This window comes from Salmo trutta, chromosome 27 (assembly GCF_901001165.1).
Source record: "Salmo trutta chromosome 27, fSalTru1.1, whole genome shotgun sequence".
Lineage (NCBI taxonomy): Eukaryota > Metazoa > Chordata > Actinopteri > Salmoniformes > Salmonidae > Salmo > Salmo trutta.
In genome coordinates, this window is record NC_042983.1 from 21,813,110 (window position 1) to 21,836,568 (window position 23,459).

The 23,459-nt window shown below is 45.1% G+C and overlaps 1 protein-coding gene across 2 annotated transcripts in view; it reads right to left on the reverse strand.

Moving 5' to 3' along the window:
- hmcn2 (hemicentin 2) overlaps window positions 1–23,459 on the reverse strand; it is a 63,428-nt gene that overhangs the window by 12,129 nt on the left and 27,840 nt on the right. For both annotated transcript variants that reach the window (XM_029717245.1, XM_029717244.1), the window contains exons 29-68: window positions 22,956–23,082; window positions 22,347–22,504; window positions 21,916–22,194; window positions 21,649–21,791; window positions 21,386–21,536; window positions 21,018–21,251; window positions 20,773–20,886; window positions 20,436–20,623; window positions 20,151–20,247; window positions 19,843–20,004; window positions 19,463–19,576; window positions 19,157–19,353; window positions 18,926–19,007; window positions 18,676–18,807; window positions 18,389–18,532; window positions 16,656–16,815; window positions 9,356–9,480; window positions 9,059–9,242; window positions 8,814–8,911; window positions 8,424–8,702; window positions 8,087–8,277; window positions 7,908–7,989; window positions 7,662–7,798; window positions 7,412–7,553; window positions 7,144–7,288; window positions 6,861–6,988; window positions 6,516–6,672; window positions 6,291–6,412; window positions 6,032–6,196; window positions 5,815–5,922; window positions 5,534–5,668; window positions 5,285–5,419; window positions 4,858–5,127; window positions 4,536–4,726; window positions 4,243–4,456; window positions 3,973–4,107; window positions 3,668–3,858; window positions 745–826; window positions 366–536; window positions 64–216 (exon numbers count right to left, since the gene is read on the reverse strand). In XM_029717245.1, the coding sequence (XP_029573105.1) occupies window positions 64–216; window positions 366–536; window positions 745–826; window positions 3,668–3,858; window positions 3,973–4,107; window positions 4,243–4,456; window positions 4,536–4,726; window positions 4,858–5,127; window positions 5,285–5,419; window positions 5,534–5,668; window positions 5,815–5,922; window positions 6,032–6,196; window positions 6,291–6,412; window positions 6,516–6,672; window positions 6,861–6,988; window positions 7,144–7,288; window positions 7,412–7,553; window positions 7,662–7,798; window positions 7,908–7,989; window positions 8,087–8,277; window positions 8,424–8,702; window positions 8,814–8,911; window positions 9,059–9,242; window positions 9,356–9,480; window positions 16,656–16,815; window positions 18,389–18,532; window positions 18,676–18,807; window positions 18,926–19,007; window positions 19,157–19,353; window positions 19,463–19,576; window positions 19,843–20,004; window positions 20,151–20,247; window positions 20,436–20,623; window positions 20,773–20,886; window positions 21,018–21,251; window positions 21,386–21,536; window positions 21,649–21,791; window positions 21,916–22,194; window positions 22,347–22,504; window positions 22,956–23,082 (6,222 nt within the window). The remainder of the gene's footprint in view (window positions 1–63; window positions 217–365; window positions 537–744; window positions 827–3,667; window positions 3,859–3,972; window positions 4,108–4,242; window positions 4,457–4,535; window positions 4,727–4,857; window positions 5,128–5,284; window positions 5,420–5,533; window positions 5,669–5,814; window positions 5,923–6,031; window positions 6,197–6,290; window positions 6,413–6,515; window positions 6,673–6,860; window positions 6,989–7,143; window positions 7,289–7,411; window positions 7,554–7,661; window positions 7,799–7,907; window positions 7,990–8,086; window positions 8,278–8,423; window positions 8,703–8,813; window positions 8,912–9,058; window positions 9,243–9,355; window positions 9,481–16,655; window positions 16,816–18,388; window positions 18,533–18,675; window positions 18,808–18,925; window positions 19,008–19,156; window positions 19,354–19,462; window positions 19,577–19,842; window positions 20,005–20,150; window positions 20,248–20,435; window positions 20,624–20,772; window positions 20,887–21,017; window positions 21,252–21,385; window positions 21,537–21,648; window positions 21,792–21,915; window positions 22,195–22,346; window positions 22,505–22,955; window positions 23,083–23,459) is intronic.

A 23,459-nucleotide genomic window follows, 5' to 3' on the forward strand; every position in this document is an offset into this window, starting at 1 on the left:
CTTCACAACTTGATTGTTACTGACTTGATTGGTATTTCTAACAGAATCCTCTCCCACACTCACCCACACTAGGGGGGATGTTGTCCAGGTGGGCCTGCAGGGTGCTGGTTCCCTCCTCTAGGTTCTCTGTGATGTTAACCTCCAGGAACGACACCCCAAACTCCCTATCATTCACCATCCCTATCAGGCTGCCCCTGGCCTTACGAGGGGCCTCCCCTTCAGTCACCAAACATAGAGAAAGATGGAGGGGGGAGAGAGAAAGAGGGGAATATAGTACTAAACTTTTTATTTACATAATATATTTCCATTGTTAAATTCAGCCGCATCTGTTTGGAGTGACAGGAGATCAGTTCAATCAGCCGTACCTGGACAGAGTCCAGTCTGACATCTTCTGGAGTCCATACTGGGACCATCACATGATCGCCCCCCATTGACTGGCTCTGGATTGTTGCATAACCTGATTCGCTCCTGAACCCCTCCTCCACAGGTGGTGCTGCATGGGCCCCACTCCTCCCAATTAGAGTAACCTCCCTTAACTGTGGCGAGAGAGAGAGAGAGAGAGAGAATACATTTAGAGAATGAAATAAACAATCCATTGCTTTTCTTGACCAGAGTTGAGCGCGACAGAAGGTTTAATTTACTTGTGTGCCCTTGTGTGTAATTTTAAAAATACTCCTATTTCATATTTTGACAACAGTATATGGATGTTGGTGTGACTGTGTTCATGGTCCACACATCACTTACTCTGTACTTTGAGAGAGACGGTTCTCTCTGCGACTCCAGCCTCACTCTCAGCCACACACTGGTACTCCCCTGCATCTCCTCTCTGACACCGATGGCGACAGATAGACATGTTATGGCATAAACACATTTAACACAAGCACATTATTATTGTTCCTCTGAAATATGAGGATTGATATGCTGGTGGGGACCCTCATCCTTTCACTCTTCCAAATAACATCATAGAATGTAGTGAAATTACCCCAGTGGTTCAGTTAAATGTGAGTGTGTAGTGTGTGTGTGAAGATTGTGAAAAGTATACTGCTCAAAAAAATAAAGGGAACACTTAAACAACACATCCTAGATCTGAATGAAAGAAATAATCTTATTAAATACTTTTTTCTTTACATAGTTGAATGTGCTGACAACAAAATCACACAAAAATAATCAATGGAAATCCAATGGAAGTCTGGATTTGGAGTCACACTCAAAATTAAAGTGGAAAACCACACTATAGGCTGATCCAACTTTGATGTAATGTCCTTAAAACAAGTCAAAATGAGGCTCAGTAGTGTGTGTGGCCTCCATGTGCCTGTATGACCTCCCTACAAAGCCTGGGCATGCTCCTGATGAGGTGGCGGATGGTCTCCTGAGGGATCTCCTCCCAGACCTGGACTAAAGCATCCGCCAACTCCTGGACAGTTTGTGGTGCAACGTGGCGTTGGTGGATGGAGCGAGACATGATGTCCCAGATGTGCTCAATTGGATTCAGGTCTGGAGAACGGGCGGGCCAGTCCATAGCATCAATGCCTTCCTCTTGCAGGAACTGCTGACACACTCCAGCCACATGAGGTCTAGCATTGTCTTGCATTAGGAGGAACCCAGGGCCAACCGCACCAGCATATGGTCTCACAAGGGGTCTGAGGATCTCATCTCGGTACCTAATGGCAGTCAGGCTACCTCTGGCGAGCACATGGAGGGCTGTGCGGCCCCCCAAAGAAATGCCACCCCACACCATGACTGACCCACCGCCAAACCGGTCATGCTGGAGGATGTAGCAGGCAGCAGAACGTTCTCCACGGCGTCTTCAGACTCTGTCACGTCTGTCACGTGCTCAGTGTGAACCTGCTTTCATCTGTGAAGAGCACAGGGCGCCAGTGGCGAATTTGCCAATCTTGGTGTTATCTGGCAAATGCCAAACGTCCTGCACGGTGTTGGGCTGTAAGCACAACCCCCACCTGTGGATGTCGGGCCCTCATACCACCCTCATGGAGTCTGTTTCTGACCGTTTGAGCAGACACATGCACATTTGTGGCCTGTTGGAGGTCATTTTGCAGGACTTTGGCAGTGCTTCTCCTGCTCCTCCTTGCACAAAGGCGGCGGTAGCGGTCCTGCTGCTGGGTTGTTGCCCTCCTACGGCCTCCTCCACGTCTCCTGATGTACTGGCCTGTCTCCTGGTAGCACCTCCATGCGCTGGACACTACGCTGACAGACACAGCAAACCTTCTTGCCACAGCTCGCATTGATGTGCCATCCTGGATGAGCTGCAGTACCTGAGCCACTTGTGTGGGTTGTAGACTCCGTCTCATGCTACCACTAGAGTGAAAGCCCTGCCAGCATTCAAAAGTGACCAAAACACCAGCCAGGAAGCATAGGAACTGAGAAGTTGTCTGTGGTCCCCACCTGCAGAACCACTCCTTTATTGGGGGTGTCTTGCTAATTTCCTATAATTTCCACCTGTTGTCTATTCCATTTGCACAACAGAATGTGAACTTTATTGTCAATCAGTGTTGCTTCCTAAGTGGACAGTTTGATTTCACAGAAGTGTGATTGACTTGGAGTTACATTGTGTTGTTTAAGTGTTCCCTTTATTTTTTTGAGCAGTGTATATAGGCTTCTACTAGAAGCTGTACTTGTCATATTCATATACTAACAATAACCTGCATTAATTGGCCAATTATTAACTAAGACATTTCTAAATCAAGCTGATGATGTCTTAAAACATCTTTGTTTAATCCGATGTATCAACTTTGTGTATGTCTAAGATAAAAGAAAATAGGTGATCTTGATTTCCAAACTGATCATCATAACCTGTCAGCATTATATCCTTCAGTGAAGTAACAGTCTGGTATGACGACCAAGTGATGAGTCTTTTAAGTCCTGCCCTGTTTCAACGTTTCTAAAAGGGTGTGTTAGCTTACTGACTGGTCAGAAATACGTTTCCACATGCTGAAGTATGGTGTACTGTTGAATGCTGCTGAATAAAGTCTTGCCGTCCAAAGAAGTCCCGTTTGAGTTTCTTTGAGTGCGTCAGTCAACTCTACAATAAACATTGTGTTCCACAGACTGTTTTCATTTTTTTTCTGTTGAAAAAGGCTGATGCATATTAAAAGCTGACATTTTCTAAAAAGGAAAGTTTAAGGTTTTTCCATTAGCTCGTTTGCAATAACTCAGTATGACAACAGAGTATCGCAGAGCTCTCTGTGAGAAGAACCTTTTGTCTTTGAGAAAGTGTCAGCTGCAGGGTGTACTATTACAGCATCAACTATAGAGGTAACAAAGTTAACAACGTTACAGCCGGCAGAACAGGGAGAGAGCCTGGGAACATCCATATCTGAGCTCCCTCCTTCCCTCTCTAGCTAATACTGTTAGCCTCTGACTGAACTCACGCCAATCTGATTACGGACAGACTCGGACACTGCAGTTACTGTAGGTCACACAATGTTCCATGACCCAGGATTGCAGATGGAATGCAGATTGACTGCAGTCAGTGGTCCATCCTCTCACTCTTAAGCTGACTTCAAAATTGTCCATCATTTCTTGTGTAAGCCTACTCTCTTTTTGTTTGTACAGACATTTTTTAACTCAAGATATGAACTCTCCAATTCAACGAACACTGGATAAAAAATATTTCTGAGGGAGACAGATGGGACACGTGGTGTGTTACCGTGATGCTGTAGATGGCCAGGGAGCCATTATGGAGGGGTTGCAGGCGAAGGGAGCGGAGAAGGGGTCTGCCGTCACGGAGCCAGCGGAGGACAGGACTGGGGTTTCCCTGGACAGGACAGTCCAGCATGGCTGTGCCACCCTGGGCCACAGTCTGAGAGATGTGGGCCTCTCCCTTCAAAACTGGAGGTTCTAAGGAGACATGACACATCCCTTACATACAGTGTGTACCCCTATCAACAAATAGAACAATACTAATACAAATATAAACAGTCTAAACTCTGGTCATGTCTTCAAAGTGCTCACCTCTAATGCGGACAAATGAGAGTGCTCTAATGGTGCCCACACTGTTCTCTGCTAGGCACACATAGGTTCCCGCATCACTCATGGTCACATTCTCTATGACCAAGGAGCTTCTGCCTGCCTCATCCACACTGGAACCTGAGATAGTGTGATAGAGAGATAGATAGATATAGATCTAGAGAGAGAGACTATTGCAGCAATCAAGATCATTATTACTATATATCTATGACTACATCATATCAATCATAACAGAATACGGAGCCAGTGGAGTACCTGGATAGGGGCTGTTGTTAGCGGTCCAGGAGATGACAGGGGTAGGGGTGCCCTGGCCATGGCAAGACAAGCTGAGACTTTGGCCTTTGTTCAGGGTCACGTCACCAGGTAACTCCTTGAAGGCGGGCCTCATGTTGACGGACAGGCGGGTGTCCTGTCTCACTGTGCCTGCTGTGTTGGTGGCCACACAGGTGAACACACCACCATCACCTGGCTACAAGGGCCAAAAGGTTAATCAGAATCTTCACCTAAATCACCTTGATTATACACTGTAAAGTACAAATGTCTCTGACCTCTGCCCTCTCAATGATCAGCTCTCCTGATCGCAGAACAGTAAATTTGCCAGGCAGGTTGGGCACGGTGTTATCGTCCTTCTCCCATGACACCCTGGGCTCTGGCGAACCCTGAGCCGCACACGGCAACAAGGCCTGGAAGCCCTGGACGACAGACAGCTCTGGCTGAGCAGCAGGAATCATAGGCGGAACTAGAAGAGAGAGAAAGACTCTGTTTATTACTGGCAAATCAGTTACGCCATTCTATGAGACACTGTTATACCTAATTTCAGGTTAAATTACAGTTAAATCTGTATCATGCCCTCAGTTCCTATCCACTCACTCATTATGACAAGCCTCATGTCATGGCTGGCCCTGCCAACAAGGTTTTTTGCAGAGCAGGTGTACAGGCCAGCATCACTACGCTGTGAGGCCGCGATCCTCAGGGTGCCGTTGGCAAAGAGCTGTATGTGTGCCCCCTCTGTGACGGGCCTGCGTTCCCTGTGCCAGGACACCTCCGGCTGGGGTTGCCCATCTGCCACACACTCCAGGCTCACTGGCTGGCCCAGCACGGCCGTGTACTCCACACGAGGAACACTCAGTACTGGGGGAACTGGAGCAACACCATCACACATAGTCGAACATTTCACTACTGAGATATGCATTATTTACATTTCTCTGGGGCCCACAAGCATTCAACTAATTATCAACAAGTGCCTCCATACTTTTCGAACAAAATGTCTATGCTCTGTAGAGGTGTAGTGTGTTACCTTGCAGCATGAGCCGTGTCCTTCCCATTGCTGTGCCAGCTTCATTCTGTGCCAGGCACTGGTAAGTGCCCGCATCACCCAGTGTGACCTGAGAGAACTTCAGAGCTCCATTTGAGAGGAGAGCCAGTCTGTGACCTGTAGAGCCATAGAAAGAAGACATCACTATTCAGAAGCAGCAGAGTATAACTGACCATTGTGTTATATAATGGCTTGATTTCTGATCAAGTGTTTAAAAGAGGACATTCTCACCAGTTAATATGGGAACACCCTCTCGTTGCCAGGTGATGGAGGGTCGAGGGAAACCTTTCACCTCGCAGGGCAGAACCGTCCCATGATGCAACACTACTTGGACTTCCTCTGGCATGGGCCTGATCTCAGGGGGCTCTGAGTGGGAGAGGGCAAATCCATTGACGTGGTTTATCACATACAGACTAACCATTGTTAAATGGTAAAATTAAGACAGAGCATTACAAAGCAAAAACATGAACCATTACTGTATAACCTTAACAACAATCCACCCGAGGACACACCTTGCACTGTGAGAGTGATGTGTTTGTGGGCCACCCCTGCAGGGTTCCGGGCAGAGCAGGTGTACCTCCCTGCATGACTGGGGGTAGCAGCTGTAATCTCCAGCACCCCTGGATCCAAACAATACAGTACCACAACAATGAAAATCAAAGTACTAACATGACAGAATCACTGATGGCCATAGCACCATGTTACACTCTGAGCAGCAGTTGGACCTACCTGTGGGCAGGACCCGATAACTCCCCCCTCGGGAGCCCAGCTTGGCTCCACTCTTGGTCCAGCTGACACTGGGCTCTGGGCGGCCCTGGGCATGGCATGGCAGCACCACAGGGGCCATTTTGATAGCAATGACTGTTGTGATGTTATCTTCAATGGTGGGGGGGACTAAAGGGAAAGAGAGAATAAATCTCGGTCTGTCTTTATCTTAAATGAAATGGCTCTCCACCAATGTTGGATTAGGACCTAAAAGCAACAATACCTTGTAGGATAACCTCAATGACACTGCGCTCCTCTCCAACCTCATTGGCTGCTGTGCATTCAAAGTATCCCTCATCTTGATTGGATGGAGAGGAAATGACTAGAGATCCAGAGGAGAGTAACCTTGAAACAAAACAGTCACACACAATAATTCAAAATGAATCCTTTGTATGTATGTCCATTGTGTTATAATTCACAGGAGGACAGGCCATTCTGCTTCACGTACCTGTATGTGCCAGGCTGCTGGTTGAAGTCTATGGGAGTCCCATTCCTCTTCCAGGTGACTTTAGGTGCAGGTATACCTGTGGCCTCACAGCTCAGCACGGCTCTCACCCCTGTGGTCACCGTCACGTTGAAGGGACCAGGGTTGATCGAGGGACCAACTACAGGGACCCAAGTCATAAAAAAATACATATGTATGGCATACAAACCAATCTGACTGTAAGGTGCTGACTGTAATGCTGTGGCTGAAAACCTGGATAAGAGTATCTGATCCAAAATGTTAATGTAAAAAGGTAAATCTACTGTATTATGGTGTGATTCTGTTTTTCTTTGAGTTGTATTTATTTACCAAACACGCGTAAGTCCATCCCATGGTGATCTGATCCGGCCTGATTGGACACGGTGCAGTAGTAGCGTCCAGCATCACTCAGCTGAACAGCCATTACACGCAGAGAGCCTTTAGACAGCGTGGTGTACCTGGAACACAGGACACACACAATCAGTCAGCTCCCCTGACAATCTACACATCTATAGTCATACAGAAGATGACACATTCTGCTTTATGTGTAAAGACAGTATCCCAATAACCTCTATCAGCTAAGTCAGTGGAACAAAAAGCAGGAAGCCCTTACTTGTTGTTGTCAGGACCAATAGGGATGCCATCTTTCCTCCACAGGATTGTAGGTGATGCCTCCCCCTCTACTTCACAGGGCAAGACTGCATCCTGACTGATATGTGCAGTGACCACAGAGCTGCTCTCTCTGATGACTGGTGGCACTGGGGGGAAAGAGACATGAAAATACACATTATAATTGATTGAGGTTTATTCTGCAGATCTATTCCATATCACTGAACGCATGATCTCAATCTTCTTCTTAACTCATCATGTTATCAACTCACTGAGGATCTCCACAGTGAAGAAGAGGTTGGTGCTTCCAGCCATGTTGGTGACCACACAGCTGTACTGGCCACTGTCCTGAGGCCTGACGTCCTGGATCTCCAGGTACTGACCCCCGGCCAGCCTCTGGATACGACCCCCCAGCTGGGACCAGGAGAGAAAGAGGGAGACAGAAAAAGAGAGAGTCAATAACGTTATGTACTATATTATGTGATTCCTGCCACCCTCTGTTTCCATGACGTCCAGTCTGACCTGTAATTTCACGTCGTCCTTGTACCACTCTATGTCAGGTGGAGGGTCACTGTCAGCCTGGCACTCCAGAGTCAGGTGTCCTTTGGCTGGGACTGACAACGTTCTGACATCATCAGAACCAAGAAGAGTTGGGGGAACTGGAGCAGGGAAACAAGCGTTGATGATTAGGATCAGGATTTGATTTATAAGTACTTTGCTATCTATTGGCAGGATTGACAATATACAGCTAGGAAACACATATATCACCTTGAACACGGACCCAGTGGTTACTTCCATCCTCGCCTGCTGGGCTGCTAGCCAGACAGGTGTATAGACCTGCATCCTCCACCTAACAACAGAGATATCTGATGATCTGGTGTTTACCATTATATAGCAGTGAGGTCTGAATGTCAACTAAATGCTGTGTCATTACGTTTGTGACTTACTTGCACTTTGGTAATCCTGAGGAAGTGCCCGTCCTCCTCTACTATCTCACTATCTCCCTGTAGAGGGCGCCCATCCTTGAGCCAGCTGAGGGTAGGAGAGGGGACGCCCTCTGCAGTACACTCCAGCTCCAGAGCAGTGTTCACGGCCACCATCAACTCCTCTGGAGAGCTGATGGAGATCTTTGGAGGCTCTGTACAAGAATAGAAAATGACACCATTGTTAAACAACAAATATTAACATGACATCCCATTCCTATTGCTTCGGTGGAGCTTCAACTTTTCATCTGTGCGTAGGTGCTGTTTTGGTGAATGGAGAATGTTTGTTCTGCCTGCTCACCCAACACAGTAAGGTTGAAGCTCTTGGTGCTGCTGCCAGCCTGGTTGCTGGCCACACAGCTGTAGAGGCCTCTGTCAGAGAGCCCCACGTCAGGCAGCTGCAGCCGCGTCTCCTGGCCATCAAGCAGCAGGTTGCGATGCAGGGACAGAGGCTGTCCGTCCTTTAGCCATTTCAAGGAGGGAGGGGGGACACCCTGCGCCTCACAGGTCAGCGTCACCAGGGACCCCCGCACCACTGTGACCGGCTTTATAGGCTCTACACGGTCCACACCCGGAGGAACTGAGACAGAGACAGACAGGCAGGCAGGCAGACAGACATCCGTTTACAGGTATAGCACTTACAGCTCAGTGGTGTATTCATCAAAAGGAGGTGGGGTGTATAAGTTAGTACCTTGGACCTGTACATCAAAGTTAAGCTCAGCGAGGCCAGCACGACTGCGTGCCACACACGTATAGACCCCAGAGTCTGACAGCTGCACTGGAGAGATCCTGCACACACAGAGGGCATACACATTCACTTTCACCTCACCTGAAACTCAGGCATACTTACTAAAACAATATCCTGTTTATACCTTCATTAAGGCAGTTTTGTGAGAAAGCAACCAAACTAGACATTTGCCATGTAAAGAAGCTTACCTGAGTACAGTGTCTGCAGAGAGGAGGCGGATACGTGGAGAGAGGAGCAGGGGGCGTCCATTCCTGAGCCAGCTGATCTGAGGTGGAGGGTTACCCGCTGCCTGGCACTCCAGGGTCACCACACTGTCCTGGGTGGTCTGCACCTCTCTGGGGGCACTGGTCTCGCCCAAGATAGAGGGGGGCACTGTGCGGAATTACACAATCATTATTACCAACAATCCAGATTGTTTCTAGGAAGCTCAGTACTAACTTAGTTAGGAAATATTTTCTTTAACAGGTAGACAAAAGACAACTGACCTAGTACAAGGAGGGTGAAGATCTTGCTCTCCTGGCCAGCAGGGCTGACAGCTAGACAGGTGTAAGTCCCAGAGTCCTCAGGCCTCAGCCTTAGCAGGGTTAGAGTGCTCCCATCAGGGGATATGCTGATACACAGGACACACACACATCAGTGATTACGAAGCAGGGATGGACATTCAGGTAAATTTGCCAGTGTCACACAGGTCCAGCGCCAACTGAAGGCTACTGGCCCCTCCAAGAAAGAAAAAATATATAAACCATTTTGTTGTCACATAAACCACATAGGTGCAGTGAAATGTGTTGTTTTACAGGGTTAGCCATAGTAGTACAGAGCCCCTGAAACAAATTAGAATGATTAACCCTGCTCAAGGTCACATCGACAGATTTTTCACTTTGTCGCCTTGGGTATACGATCTGCAACCTTTCGTTTACTGGCCCAATGCGCGAACCACTAGGATACCTACAGCCATATCAACATCATATCAATATCAACAGCCATATCAACAAGTAGCCAATACAAGGTTCATACAGTCATTGGCAAGTCAAATTCAAGGTCTTTCAATTCGTTTTTTGATCACTTAATTGTAATTTTCAAGAACCAACATTTTATATTCACTGTTGTAATAGCCTATAGCAAAAAAGTATGCATTACCACTAAGCATAATGCATTTTTACATTCTAAAATATGTCAGAATAATGTGGGCATTGCCTGACTAAATAGACATCTTGCTCCTGACACAAACTCACTAATTAAGTCTGTCCATGTGGTCAGTAGTCAGTCTCGCCATTTGAGATGCTGAAGAGTTATTGAGGGGTTACTGTATCATGTTTAACTCTTAAGGATCCGTCCTTTTTTTAAATTTTTGTCCAAAATGACATACCCAAATCTAACTGCCTGTAGCTCAGACCCTGAAGCAAGGATATGCATATTCTTGGTACCATTTGAAAGGAAACACTTTGACGTTTGTAAAAATGTGAAAGGAATGTAGGAGAATAGAACATATTAGATCTGGTAAAAGATAATACAAAGAAAAAAAACTTTTTTTTTTTAACCATTTGTATCATTTTGGCCACTAGATGGCAGCAGTGTATGTGCAACATTTCAGACTGATCCAATGAACCATTGTATTTCTGTCCAAAAGTTAGTATCAAGACTGCCCAAATGTGCCTAATTTGTTTATTAATATTTTTTCATGTTCAAAACTGTGCACTCTCCTCAAACAATAGCATGGTATTCTTTCACTGTAATAGTTACTGTAAATTGTACAGTGTAGTTAGATGAACAAGAAGTGAAGCTTTCTGCCAATATCAGATATGTCTATGTCCTGGGAAATGTTCTTGTTACTTATAACCTCATGCTAATCGCATTAGCCTACGTTAGCTCAACCGTCCCGCAGGGGACCCACCAATCCTGAAGAACTTTTAAAAACTAGAAGGCGACCAAAAATCGGTTTCCATTTGAAATGAAACGCTTTGTATGGAAAACAAAGTTCAAGCCAACATTCAATGTTGTCTTGCTCATAATATCTTCACAACACCCTTTAATTTAAACAGTGGGAAACAAACGAACGTGGCTACATCTCTCATGAAAACTGATCAGAAATGAAATCACGGAATAATTATATTGGAGCAGTAGAACCTCTAAATCGGCTACCATAACTTCCTTGACTTTTCAAGGACCAAATAGCCTAGAGGAAATATCTGAATTTCAAGGTAGGCTAGTCCATTATGACTGAATTGCACATCGCAAATATTCAACCAAGACTTTGAACTTTTTAAATACCTGGTTTGCATTCTTGCCTTATCATTTACTGGTAGATATCATAACATCTTACCTACCCCTACAGCTGTTGGTCTTCGGTGAGCTGCTCCATGCAACAACAAGCTGTTTTCCAGGCTATTTGCTGTCTGCCCGACAGATTATCAATGCTATGTGTGCACCGCGAATGTGATAAGCAGTGGCGACCCGACCTAACCCCAACTCTTTTGAGCCCCACCTGTTTAGCTTTCTTTTTTTGTGTGCCTGTTTTGCATATGATTTTAAATTAATATGTGTCACATATCAGTTTTCAAACAATGTAAAAAATAATAATAATAATTCAGTTAATAAAGCTGCATTCAAACATGGTCTCTTTTATGCTTCCTTGTGTAAGGCAGCTCCAAGATGCAGGTGTTTCAGCCTAGCTCAGTGCTTTCTGTGGAGGTGGGGCAGCCAACGGAAAATACAGAGCGTAGAGGTTGGTAATGTTCTCTAGTTGCGCTGTGATTGGCTTAGTGTTCTGTCACTCATGCGTATACTACGTCACTGCAAAATCTACTGGGAGAGCTCGAATATTCAAGCCCCTTGGGTGCTGACATAGAGTTACATTATAAATGCCCACCCAAGAAGGCTCAAGGCCACAGATAAAATAACGTCAAATCACATTATATCTACCGTAGCTTTGATTGGACTGATCATGTCAACATCATACTTTCATCATACTTTCTTAGCTAGCAAGCTGGCAGTCATCATGAATCAAGTCTACAATGTACTGGCAAATCCTTTTCAATCCTTATCATATGAAGAGAAATTATGAAGAGAAATGACAGATAAAACGTATCGGTGCTCATTGGCCATTGGACATAAACATTACACGACATGTTGGAAATAATGAGTGGTTTGGAAGGAATCAGTGGCTAACTGCAAGCGTTGCAAAGCAATCACTAGCCTGCTATTCAGTGGAGAGGGTGTGTGGTCCAAGTCTGGGTTTAAGGGTCTCTTTTCCAAGCTTAAAAGGATAAACATTCAACTTTGGCCACATGACTTCTGCCGCATTCAAAACAACTTGAAACTCAGAACTGGGAAATCTCAGACTTCAGTGAGTTCAAGACAACTAGGAACTCAGGGAAAAAAACAAGCTCCGACTGGGAAAATATGTTTTGTACGGTCATCCAACTCGGAATACCAAGTCAGGAACTCTGGCCTTTTTCTAGAGCTCTGACTTGAAGATCACTGACATCATGATTCAACCTTGTTTTTGCCGAGTTCCAAGTTATCTTGAAAGCACCATAAATCCAGAGAATGCAAGACTTTGATGACAACGTTTGATGACAAAATTTGCCAACGAAGGACCACCGCGCCACCTTCCTGTTCAAGGAAGCACAGCACAACAAGGTGAATCCAAAAATATATTTTATGCTGCTGCGTAAAGGATGTAATATGCCAGGGAGATATGTATACTGTAGCTAAGAAAGTAATACTAAGTGTATGTTGTGTCGTAAGCTGTTAGTAGCCCATGTGCCTAATAATTTGGTCCCTTTCCCCCTCATAACGTAGCCTACTGTTCTGATTTGGTGGTGCACATTTAGCCTATAAACTGTTTTAGAGAAAGGGCATCATCGAATATTGTAAGAGCTTTCATTGTCTGCTTATATGCCCCCTTTATTTATCCTTTATTTATCCTATGGTTCTAACTTAGTGTACAGAGAGAATAATTCAGAAAGGCCCATTTTCTGAATTATGTCGCTGTACATTTCAAAAGTGCTGAACAAATAGTTAAATTTGACTAAGTCCATCCTAGCTCGGTCATTAATATCTTAATCGAAATTACGGATTGCCTTTTATCCGCTCGTCGTCCTCTTATGCCATCGTTTGTACATCTCAATTGTCAGTAGAAACCACATTTGTTTAAGCAAGTCAGCCATATCTTCTACAGTATCAGTCAAAAGTCTGGACACACCTACTCATTCCAGGGTTTATACATCAAAAACTATTAAATAACACATATGGAATCATGTAGTAACCTAAAAAGTGTTAAACAAATCCAAATATATATATTTGAGATTCTTCAAAGTAGCCACCCTTCGCCTTGATGACAGCTTTGCACACTCTTGGCATTCTCTCAGCCAGCTTCATGGGGCAGCAGGTAGCCTAGTGGTTTGAGTGTTGGGCCAGTAACCAAAAGGTTGCTAGATCAAATCCCCGAGTTGACAAGGTAAAGCCAATCAGTTGCTGTTGTGACAAGGTAGGGTTGGTATACAGAAGGTAAAAGACCAAATATTATGGCAAGAACTGCTCAAATAAGCAAAGAGAAACGACAGTCCATCATTACTTTAAGATATGCAGGTCAGTCAATCCAAACAATTTCAAGAACTTTGAACTTTTCTTCAAGTACAGTCGCAAAAACCATCAAGTGCTATGATGAAACTGGCTCTCATTAGGACCACCACAGGAAAGGAAGAGATACCTCTGCTGCAGAGGATAAATTCCTTAGAGTTACCAGCCTCAGAAACTGCAGCCCAAATAAATGCTTCACAGAGTTCAAGTAACAGACACATCTCAACCAGGCCTTCGTGGTCAAATTGCTGCAAAGAAACCACTACTAAAGAACACCATTATGAAGAAGAGACTTGCTTGGGCCAAGAAACCACAGCAATGGACATTACACCAGTGGAATGAGATTTATTGTTCCAACCACTGTGAGATGGATGATTGTGAGACGGATGATCTCCGCACGTGTGGTTCCCACAGTGAAACATGGAGGAGAAGGTGTGATGGTGTGGGGGTGCTTTGCTGGTGACTCTGTGTGATTTATTTAGAATTCAGGGCACACTTAACCAGCATGGCTACCACAGCATTCTGCAGCGATACGCCATCCCATCTGGTTTGCGCTTAGTGGGACTATCATTTGTTTTTCAACAGGACAATGACCCATCACACCTCCAGGCTGTGTAAGGGCTATTTGACCAAGAAGTAGAGTGATGGATTGCTGCATCAGATGACCTGGCCTACACAATCACCCAACCTCAACCCAATTGAGATGGTTTGGGATGCGTTGGACGGCAGAGTGAAGGAAAAGCGGCCAACAAGTGCTTAGCATATGTGGTAACTCCTTCAAGACTGTTGGAAAAGCATTCCAGGTGAAGCTGGTTGAGAGAATGCCAAGAGTGTGCAAGGCTGTCATCAAGGCAAAGGGTGGCTACTTTGAAGAATCTAAAATATATTTTGATTTGTTTAATACTTTTTTGGTTACTATATGATTCCATGTGTTATTTCATAGTTTTGATGATTTTACTATTATTCTACAATGTGGAAAATAGTAAAAATAAAGAAAACCGTTGAATGAGTAGGTGTGTCCAAACTTTGGACTGGTACTGTATGTTTTTTTAAAGGCAGTAAATTATACTGAATTAACTGTTTCGCTGCCAGACAAGGCACCGCTGATAGCCAAGTGTAGGTGTTGGGACTGCTGTTGGGACAGCTTTAAGTAGGCCCTAACAGTTTGTGGGCACCATTTGTCACTGTAATAGTGCAATTAATGTATTGTTTAGTGTTGTGTTGTGTTGTGTAGTGGCTTGCAGGCATGCATCTAAAATACTTTGTTGGAGCTTGCACCACCAAGATTTACATGATAGAATCACCACTGGTGATAAATAATTGACATAAGGAACAGACAGCTAAGGGATTTCATCTGCTTGTTTGTCTTTAATCAGTTATATAGCCTAGTTTAAAAATAGCCCTATTACAATATTTCCTTCACTGGCCCAAGCGGGCCACTGATGGGGATGCTCGACTGAGCGTTTCCAAAACCTCCCCGGGCCAGCAGGCAGCCCTGTATGTCGAACCATGTTAAGAGAATAACACTGATACACATACAGTTGAAGTCGGAAGTTTACATACACTGAGTCATTAAAACTAGTTTTTCAACCACTCCACAAATGTCTTGTAAACAAACCATAGTTTCGGCAAGTCGGTTAGGACATCTACTTTGTGCATGACATAAGTCATTTTTCCAACAATTGTTTACAGACAGATTATTTCACTTCTAATTCACTCTATCACAATTACAGTGGGTCAGAAGTTTACATACACTAAGTTGACTGTGCCTTTAAACAGCTTGGAAAATTCCAGAAAATGATGTCATGGCTTTAGAAGCTTCTGATAGGCTAATTGACATAATATGAGTCAGTTGGAGGTGTACCTGTGGATGTATTTCAAGGCCTACCTTCAAACTCAGTGCCTCTTTCCTTGACATTATGGGAACATCAAAAGAAATCAGCCAAGACCTCAGAAAAGAATTTGTAGACCTCCACAAGTCTGGTTCATCTGTGGGAGCAATTTCCAAATGGCTGAAGGTACCACGTTCATCTGTACAAAAAATAGTATGCACGTATAAACACCATGGGACCACGCAGCCGTCATACCGCTCAGGAAGGAGACACATTCTGTCTCCTAGAGATGAACGTCCTTTGGTGTGAAAAGTGCAAATCAATCCCAGAACAACAGCAAAGGACCTTGGGAAGATGCTGGAGGAAACAGGTACAAAAGTATCTATATCCACAGTAACACGAGTCCTATATTGACATAACCTGAAAGGCCGCTCAGCAAGGAAGAAGTCACTGCTCCAAAACCACCATAGACAAGCCAGACTATGGTTTGCAACTGCACATGGGGACAAAGATCGTATTTTTTGGAGAAATGTCCTCTGGTCTGATGAAACAAAAATAGAACGTTTTGGCCATAATGACCATCGTTATGTTTGGAGGAAAAAGGGGGACACTTGCAAGCCGAAGAACACCATCCAACCGTGAAGCTCGGGGGTGGCAGCATCATGTTGTGAGGGTGCTTTGCTGCATTAGGGACTAGTGCACTTCACAAAATAGATGGCATCATGAGGAAGTAAAAATATGTGGATAATTTGAAGCAACATCTCAAGACATCAGTCAGGAAGTTAAAGCTTGGTCGCAAATGGGTCTTCCAAATGGACAATGACCCCAAGCATACTTCCAAAGTTGTGGCAAAATGGCTTAAGGACAACAAAGTCAAGGTATTGGAGTGGCCATCACAAAGCCCTGACCTCAATCCCATAGAAAATTTGTGGGCAGTACTGAAAAAGCGTGTGCGAGCAAGGAGGCCTACAAACCTGACTCAGTTATACCAGCTCTGTCAGGAGAAATGGCCAAAATTTACCCAACTTATTGTGGGAAGCTTGTGGAAGGCTACCCGAAACCTTTGACTCAAGTTAAACAATTTAAAGGCAATGCTACCAAATACTAATTGAGTGTATGTAAACTTCTGACCCACTGTGAATGTGATGAAAGAAATAAAAGCTGAAATAAATAATTCTCTCTACTATTTTTCTGACATTTCACATTCTTAAAATAAAGTGGTCATCCTAACTGACCTAAGACAGAGAATTTTTACTAGGATTAAATGTCAGGAACTGTGAAAAACTGAGTTTAAATGTATTTTGCTACGGTGTATGTAAACTTCCGACTTCAACGGTACTTAGGCTGGCAATTGTAAGTGAGAGGGACTCACTCTATCTCTTGGGTGTCTGAGCCCTCCAGAGTCACTCCATTCTTCAGCCAGCTGAGGTGGGGTGTGGGTGTCCCTGTCACTTTGCACTCCAGAGTCAGCTCATCGCCCACTGGGGCACTCAGGTCAGATGGATGGCCAGAGTCCAGGATTGTGGGCGACACTGAAACAAAAGATCAGCACTATGACTCACAACACTGACATGCAAAAGGTATTTGATTCTCTTCACAAAATGTGATTCTCTTGGGTGTAATCTAATTTACAATGTGTAGGGACAATGGGGGTAAAACATTTAAAAAGTTATCCTTTTTAGATAAAACTACACTAAAAATATTCTCATGTCACCAAATAATTTATTAAACCACAAAGTCTTGCAATATAGCTTTAACAGCACTCTGTAGGGTAGCACCATGGTGTAGCCAGAGGACAGCTAGCTTCCGTCCTCCTCTGGGTACATTGACTTCAATACAAAACCTAAGAGGATCATGGTTCTCACCCACTTCCATAGACTTACACAGTAATTATGACAACATCCTGAGGACATCCTCCAACCTATCAGAGCTCTTGCAGCATGAACTGACATGTTGTCCACCCAATCAAGGATCAGAGAATGAATATAGTACTGAAAGCATTAGCTACAGCTAGCTAGCACTGCAGTGCATAAAATGTGGTGAGTAGTTGACTCAAAGAGAGAAAGACAATAGTTGAACAGTTTTGAACAAATTAATTTTTTTTTTTAAATGGAGGAGCGAGAGAGAGAGAGAGAGAGAGAGAGAGAGAGAGAGAGAGAGAGAAAGAGAGCTAGCTATATTTCCCCCCAAAAATGTCACTTTCACTTTAATTTACTTAGCAGCTAGCTAGTTTAACCTACTCAAACACCCGGCTCAAATAGAGTGGCATGCTATGTTAGCTAGCTGGCTATGTCTATCCAACACTGGAACTCCTTTACTAATTTATTTCCACTGGGGCCCACCGGCGTAACTGCTTACTGATTGTACTACATGATTATAGTAAGTTTACTAACGAGTTAGTTCTATTAGCTATGCTGACTATGATGTTACTTTTGCTAACATGTTGACAACAATGTAGGCTGTGTAGCAGTTATGATATGAAGGTTTGGCTTGAAAAGGTTTAATCGCCTGGTCATAGACAGCTGATGTGGTGTGCATTGATGTCCACAAGCGAAGGGAAAAGGTGAGAGGAGGAGAGAGCGTAGATGCGAGAAGGAATACAACGAGTTGTTTTGTATCTGGCTATGAAAATGAACTGTTTGCTTGTGATCAGGAGTGTATTCAAACGGAAGCAAATTAAACATGGATAAACATACCTGAATTTGTCCAACAGGAACTCTAGTTTGCAACTGTTGGACTAATGATTACATCCTAGATCAGCTAGATGCAGGCAAGCGTGTGCAAGGCGATATTGGATGTGTTACTGTCTGTCAATCTGTCACTGTTTCCTCAAATCTTTCTTTTGACCTGTGTGCACCTACGTTGTAAACTTTCATTCATAGGCTATGTTGTAGCAAACTCATGATGGCTATAGGGAAACTTTGAGTATCATGTAGTAGCCTAAATCTATTGATGTTACATTGAACTGGGTGAATGTAATATGAATGACAGTCATCCAATATGCTGTAATAGAAATAAAGCCATGCTTATAAAAATACAAAAAATCATCCTCCCTCATCTTAAACGTCACCGACTGCCACTGTTGTGGGAGAGTCTGTTGCCTACCTTGTACTGTGAGAGCAAAGTCCTTCTGAGTCTGTCCCTCCCTGTTCTTGGCCACACAGGTGTAGGTTCCAGCATGAGAGAGGGTCAGAGGACCCAGCTCCAGCCTGTTGCCTCGTACCGACCACTGCCACTGCAGACTGCTCTCTGGGAAAGAAATAACCACACAGGTCAGGCTAAACCAGCAGCTGGAGGTATCATTCATTCAAATGCATTAATACAAGTGTCAAAATGTGATCTTGTCAAAAATGAATTTGTCACAGTTAATTTATAAAACTTCAGCTTCTTACCAATAGGGGTGCCATCCTTCAGCCAGGTTATACTGGGTACTGGGACCCCTGTAGCCTCACACAGCAAGGTGACATGGGAGCCCAGGTTTTGGGTGAGGGACTCATGAAGAGGTCCATCAAGGACAGGGGGTACTAAGGAGGAGAACAGAATAGAAATGATGAGATTCATTATACTGTGACATCTGATATGCCAGTATTACCATATGTAAGAAACAGATCAAATGGAGGGTACATGGCAAGGGCAAGTCACCATGAACAGTCAAGCGGAAGGTCCTGTCCACTTGTCCAGCCACATTGGACACCTTGCAGATGTACATTCCACCATCAGCCACCTATGGACCATGAACCATAGTCAGCATGAAACAGAACAACATGCTTAAAATGCTTAAAACAGGGTTAATCTCATGCCCTCAGTTATCAGTGCTAACTCCTCTAAAGCAGTTAGGATAGCACAAACTAAAGGTGATGACAGTGTGTTTACCTGCACTCCCATGATCTCCAGCTGATGCTGCTCCACTTTCAGTCCAGTCCTAGCTGCCAGCTGCAGCCCGTTCCTGTACCATGTGACCTCAGGCGCCGGAATGCCCCGAGCTTCACAGCGCAGAGTGACAGATGACCCCACCTGAGGGGTCAGGACCTCTGACTCAGAGTCAAGGCGGGGCTTCAGCGTGGGCAGGACTGTAAACCCATAGAAATAAAATAGACAATATTTAAGTGCTAATTCAGATATTGTAGCAAGTGAAGTGTGACACTGATGAGGGCAGCACAGTACTATGATGTTTCTCACCATAGACACTGAGCAGGATGCTCTTCTGGTCCTGGCCTGCTGAGTTGGTGGCAGTGCACACGTACTGTCCTGCATCCTCTAGTCTGGCCCGGGGCAGCTGCAGCATCTGACCTCCTACAGTACAGACAACAATACATAGTTCAGAAGGCATAGTTTATGTTCAGAGAATTAATCAGAATGGCAGTACAGTAAACTAGATGGCAGGTATCAGAGGAAGTCAGCAGAGAACAGCAGCAAGACAGTGGACAGTAGGCAAATCACAGATAAAATGCATTTTGAAATGCTATGCGTTTATTGTGTATGGTTGGCCGATTGAGTACACAATGAGTTATGGAGTGTGTTATAGGCTCTGGGCAGTGTGTTGAGGAGCCAGCTCTGACCTGGCAGGATATGGATGCCCGTGCTGAACTGGAGGACCTGTCCATCTCTGGTCCATGTGATCTCTGGAGGAGGGTACGCCTGGACGTCACACAGCATGGACACCATGTGACCCTTTATCACACTCACCTCCTCCTCCCTGCCAGCTACCATCCTTGGGGGAACTGGAGAGGAACAGGAATACATCAGCTCACACTCAGCTAACACATAAACACAGTCACAGGATATCTCTGTCCTTCCTGTGTGAATTGAAGAAATCTGTTTGATGTGGCATTTGAAGAGATGATTATATTTGTGGGCTGCATCTCACCTTGCACAGTCAGACTGAAGAGTTTTTCCACTGCGCCAACCTTATTCTCAGCCACACAAAGGTAGCCGGCCATGTCTGACACCTGCACACTGAGGATCTGAAAGACAGAATAATTAATAACATGACATTATAGACCTGCCCCCTGAGACAGATGAAATAAGAGAGAGCTGTATATTGAACTAAATCACATTAGTGACACCAGTGCAGGACGGGGGCCATTCTATTCCAAGGGAAGTCCTTATACTGTAATAAGCAGTGCAGTGCTTTGGTATATGGGATTCTGACCTGTAGTTGTCTCCCGTCCTCACTGATGTTGTGGTGTTGTCCGGAGGGCAGCGGTGTGCCGTCCCTCAGCCAGGAGATGGCAGGTTCTGGGTGACCCGTCACGTCACAGTGGAGAGCCACGGTACTGTTCACCACTGCTCCTATCTCCTCCATGAACTCATCCAACTGGCCCGTTATCACTGGGGGGACTGGGAAAACAGGACGCCAAAAGAGAAAAACATTAGGAAATGGCGCCTACGTTTTGTATGTTTAGGCATTAAGGCTTTTGACTGTACGAGGACCATGATTGAATAATAAGTTGACTGAATGACAGGGAGTAGTAACAAAGCGTGCCTACCCAGAACCTCCAGGTCAAAGTGCATGCGGTCCTCCCCTGCCTCGTTCACCGCCTGGCACGTATATTTCCCAGCATCCTCCTGCTGGACCCGTGGAATCTGGAGTACCTGCCCCCCTAGAGGACAACAACATAACAGAGCATCTTATTGGATCACAGTGCAGCTGATGCTGCAGTAGAGCCATACTGGTCGTTGTACCGGTTTGATATCATAGAACTAGACCTAGAGGCCATGGTCCCCCTCTCACCTGGCAGCAGTACCACTCCGTCAGCGGTGGAGAGCTTGCGTCCCTCTCTGTACCAGCTGAGACGGGGCGGAGGGATGGCGTTACTCTCACAGGACAGGCTGATCGGATGCCCCAGGACCACCTCCCTTCTTTCTGTCATCTCATCATCTCTAACCCCTCCCTCCTCCTCCTCCTCCTCTCCTCCCAGACCCCAGGCTGCTGCACCGTTACTCCCCCGATGGAAGATGGGAGGAACTGGAGAGAGAGAGAGAGAGAGAGAACGAATGTTCAGTTCGTTTCACAAGAGTGCAGTGAGATTAGGTTGCATAGCGTGAATGAACTAATTTTGCCAACGGCAGACAGTTTAAATTCCATACATGGACACTCACCCTGAATAGTGATGTGGAAGTCTCTCTTGTCCTCTCCTGCAGTGTTGGTGACCATGCAGGTGTATTGTCCCTCATGGGAGAGCATGGCATTGTCTATGTGAAGAAGGCGACCACTCTCACGGATACCAGTGTGGGAATTCCTAGTCAACAACTAAAAACAGCAAAAATAAATACAAAAATGTTTCAAATAAGCAGAAATAGACATCTATGGCGCTAAATGAACTTATGTGAAATACAGTAGCTGGACAGAAACACAAACCAACCTGTCCATCTTTGAACCACTGGGTCTTGGGTTCAGGGAAGCCTTTAGCCAGACAGGACAGGGTTAATGAGCCGTTGATCCGGACTTTCTCATCTTGGCTACCGAATCTCAGAGATGTAGAGTCCCCTTCAATCTGCGGTGGAACTGGTCAAATCAAACAGGCAGTCAAATACCTCACCTGTATTTACGTACATTGAATTGTAATGATGTTAGACTACTGTTCCTTACATACACCAGAATCAACCCTCTCCTCGTCTGGTTCCCTTACCCAGCACACTGAGTGAGTAGTGTTTAAGAGTGGTGCCTGCAGGGTTTGAGGCTCGGCAGGTGTAGAGACCGGCACTGTCTCCCTGTGCTGTCCCCAGCCGCAGCGCCTGCCCACCCCGGGTGTAGGTGAGTTGGGCACTGGACACGATGGGCTGGTTGTCCTTCAGCCAGGTGATACTGGGCATGGGAGAACCTTCTACATCACAGGGCAGAACCGTGGGGAAACCCAACACCACAGACACCTCTGAGGTCTCACTGGGGCCCATGATGGTGGGGGGAGCTGGAAAAACAGGAGGAGAGAGGAGGAGCGTGAGAAGAGAGAAAGATGACTTTCTCAAGGTATACTGTAGTATAGAAGGTGAATCTGCAGAAGGAAGTTTGTGCTGTTAGTATGAGGTCATTGAGAAGGAAACATGAGAGAGGGAACAGTACCTTGCACAGTGAGTCTGAACTGGCGCATCTGTGTCCCAGCGCTGTTACTGGCCAGACACTGGTACAAGCCCTGGTCCCTCAGTCTGACTGCCTTCACCTTCATCACCTGGCCCTGCTCATGGAACTTCACATGGGGGTCCCCGTCCTTGGACAGCACCCTGGAGAGGAGGGAGCGGGATCAATACTCCAAATCCTGATAGTGTATTGACTAGGCTAATCCACACACAAATAGTGATATCTGACACATGATGTATGTACAGATGTAGGATATTCATTTGAGTGACTTTGCTACAGCAGGAAAATAATCCTGGAGGAACAGGAAATGTGAATTATTATGTGGATTATAATTAATGGACATTTTTGTTGGGTCTGATACATTTTTCATTTGGACAAATCAAGTCTGAAATTTCAAATGGGAAATTACAAACTTTAGAATCCTTTTAAAACTAAAATACACTACAAGTTTGCATTTCCTGCCGTGCAGGAGAATTCTCAGCAACAAAATAGTAATCAAATTAAGATCCTACATCTGTATATGAGTGTGAATAAACAAATTAATGTGATGGGTAGTAGCTATATGCACAAGTGTCAATGTCAAAGAGGACTCACTCTCCATCCCGGCTCCATTCAACTTTGGGGGCTGGGTGCCCACTGACCCGACACTGGAACTCCACCTCCTGTCCTGACACCACTGACAGGTCCTGTACCCTGGACATCCCCGAGATCACTGGTGGGGCTAACTCATACACACACACACACACACACACACACACACACACACACACACACACACACACACACACACACACACACACACATACACACACACACACACAGAGAGAGAGAGAGAAGTTAGGCCACGGTAGGATGCAATTCAAACTTAGACCTGGAATTGCTCAAATATACTTAAGAATAAAAAGTAAAAGTATAAATAATTTCAAATTCCTTATATTAAGCAAACCAGACAGCACCATTTTCTTGTATTTTAAATTTACCGATAGCCAGAGGCACACTCCAACCCTCAGACATCATTTCCAAATGAAGCATGTGTATTTAGTGAGTCCTCCAGGCAATGGCGGTTTTAGATATAGGCGACATGGGCAGCCGCCCCGG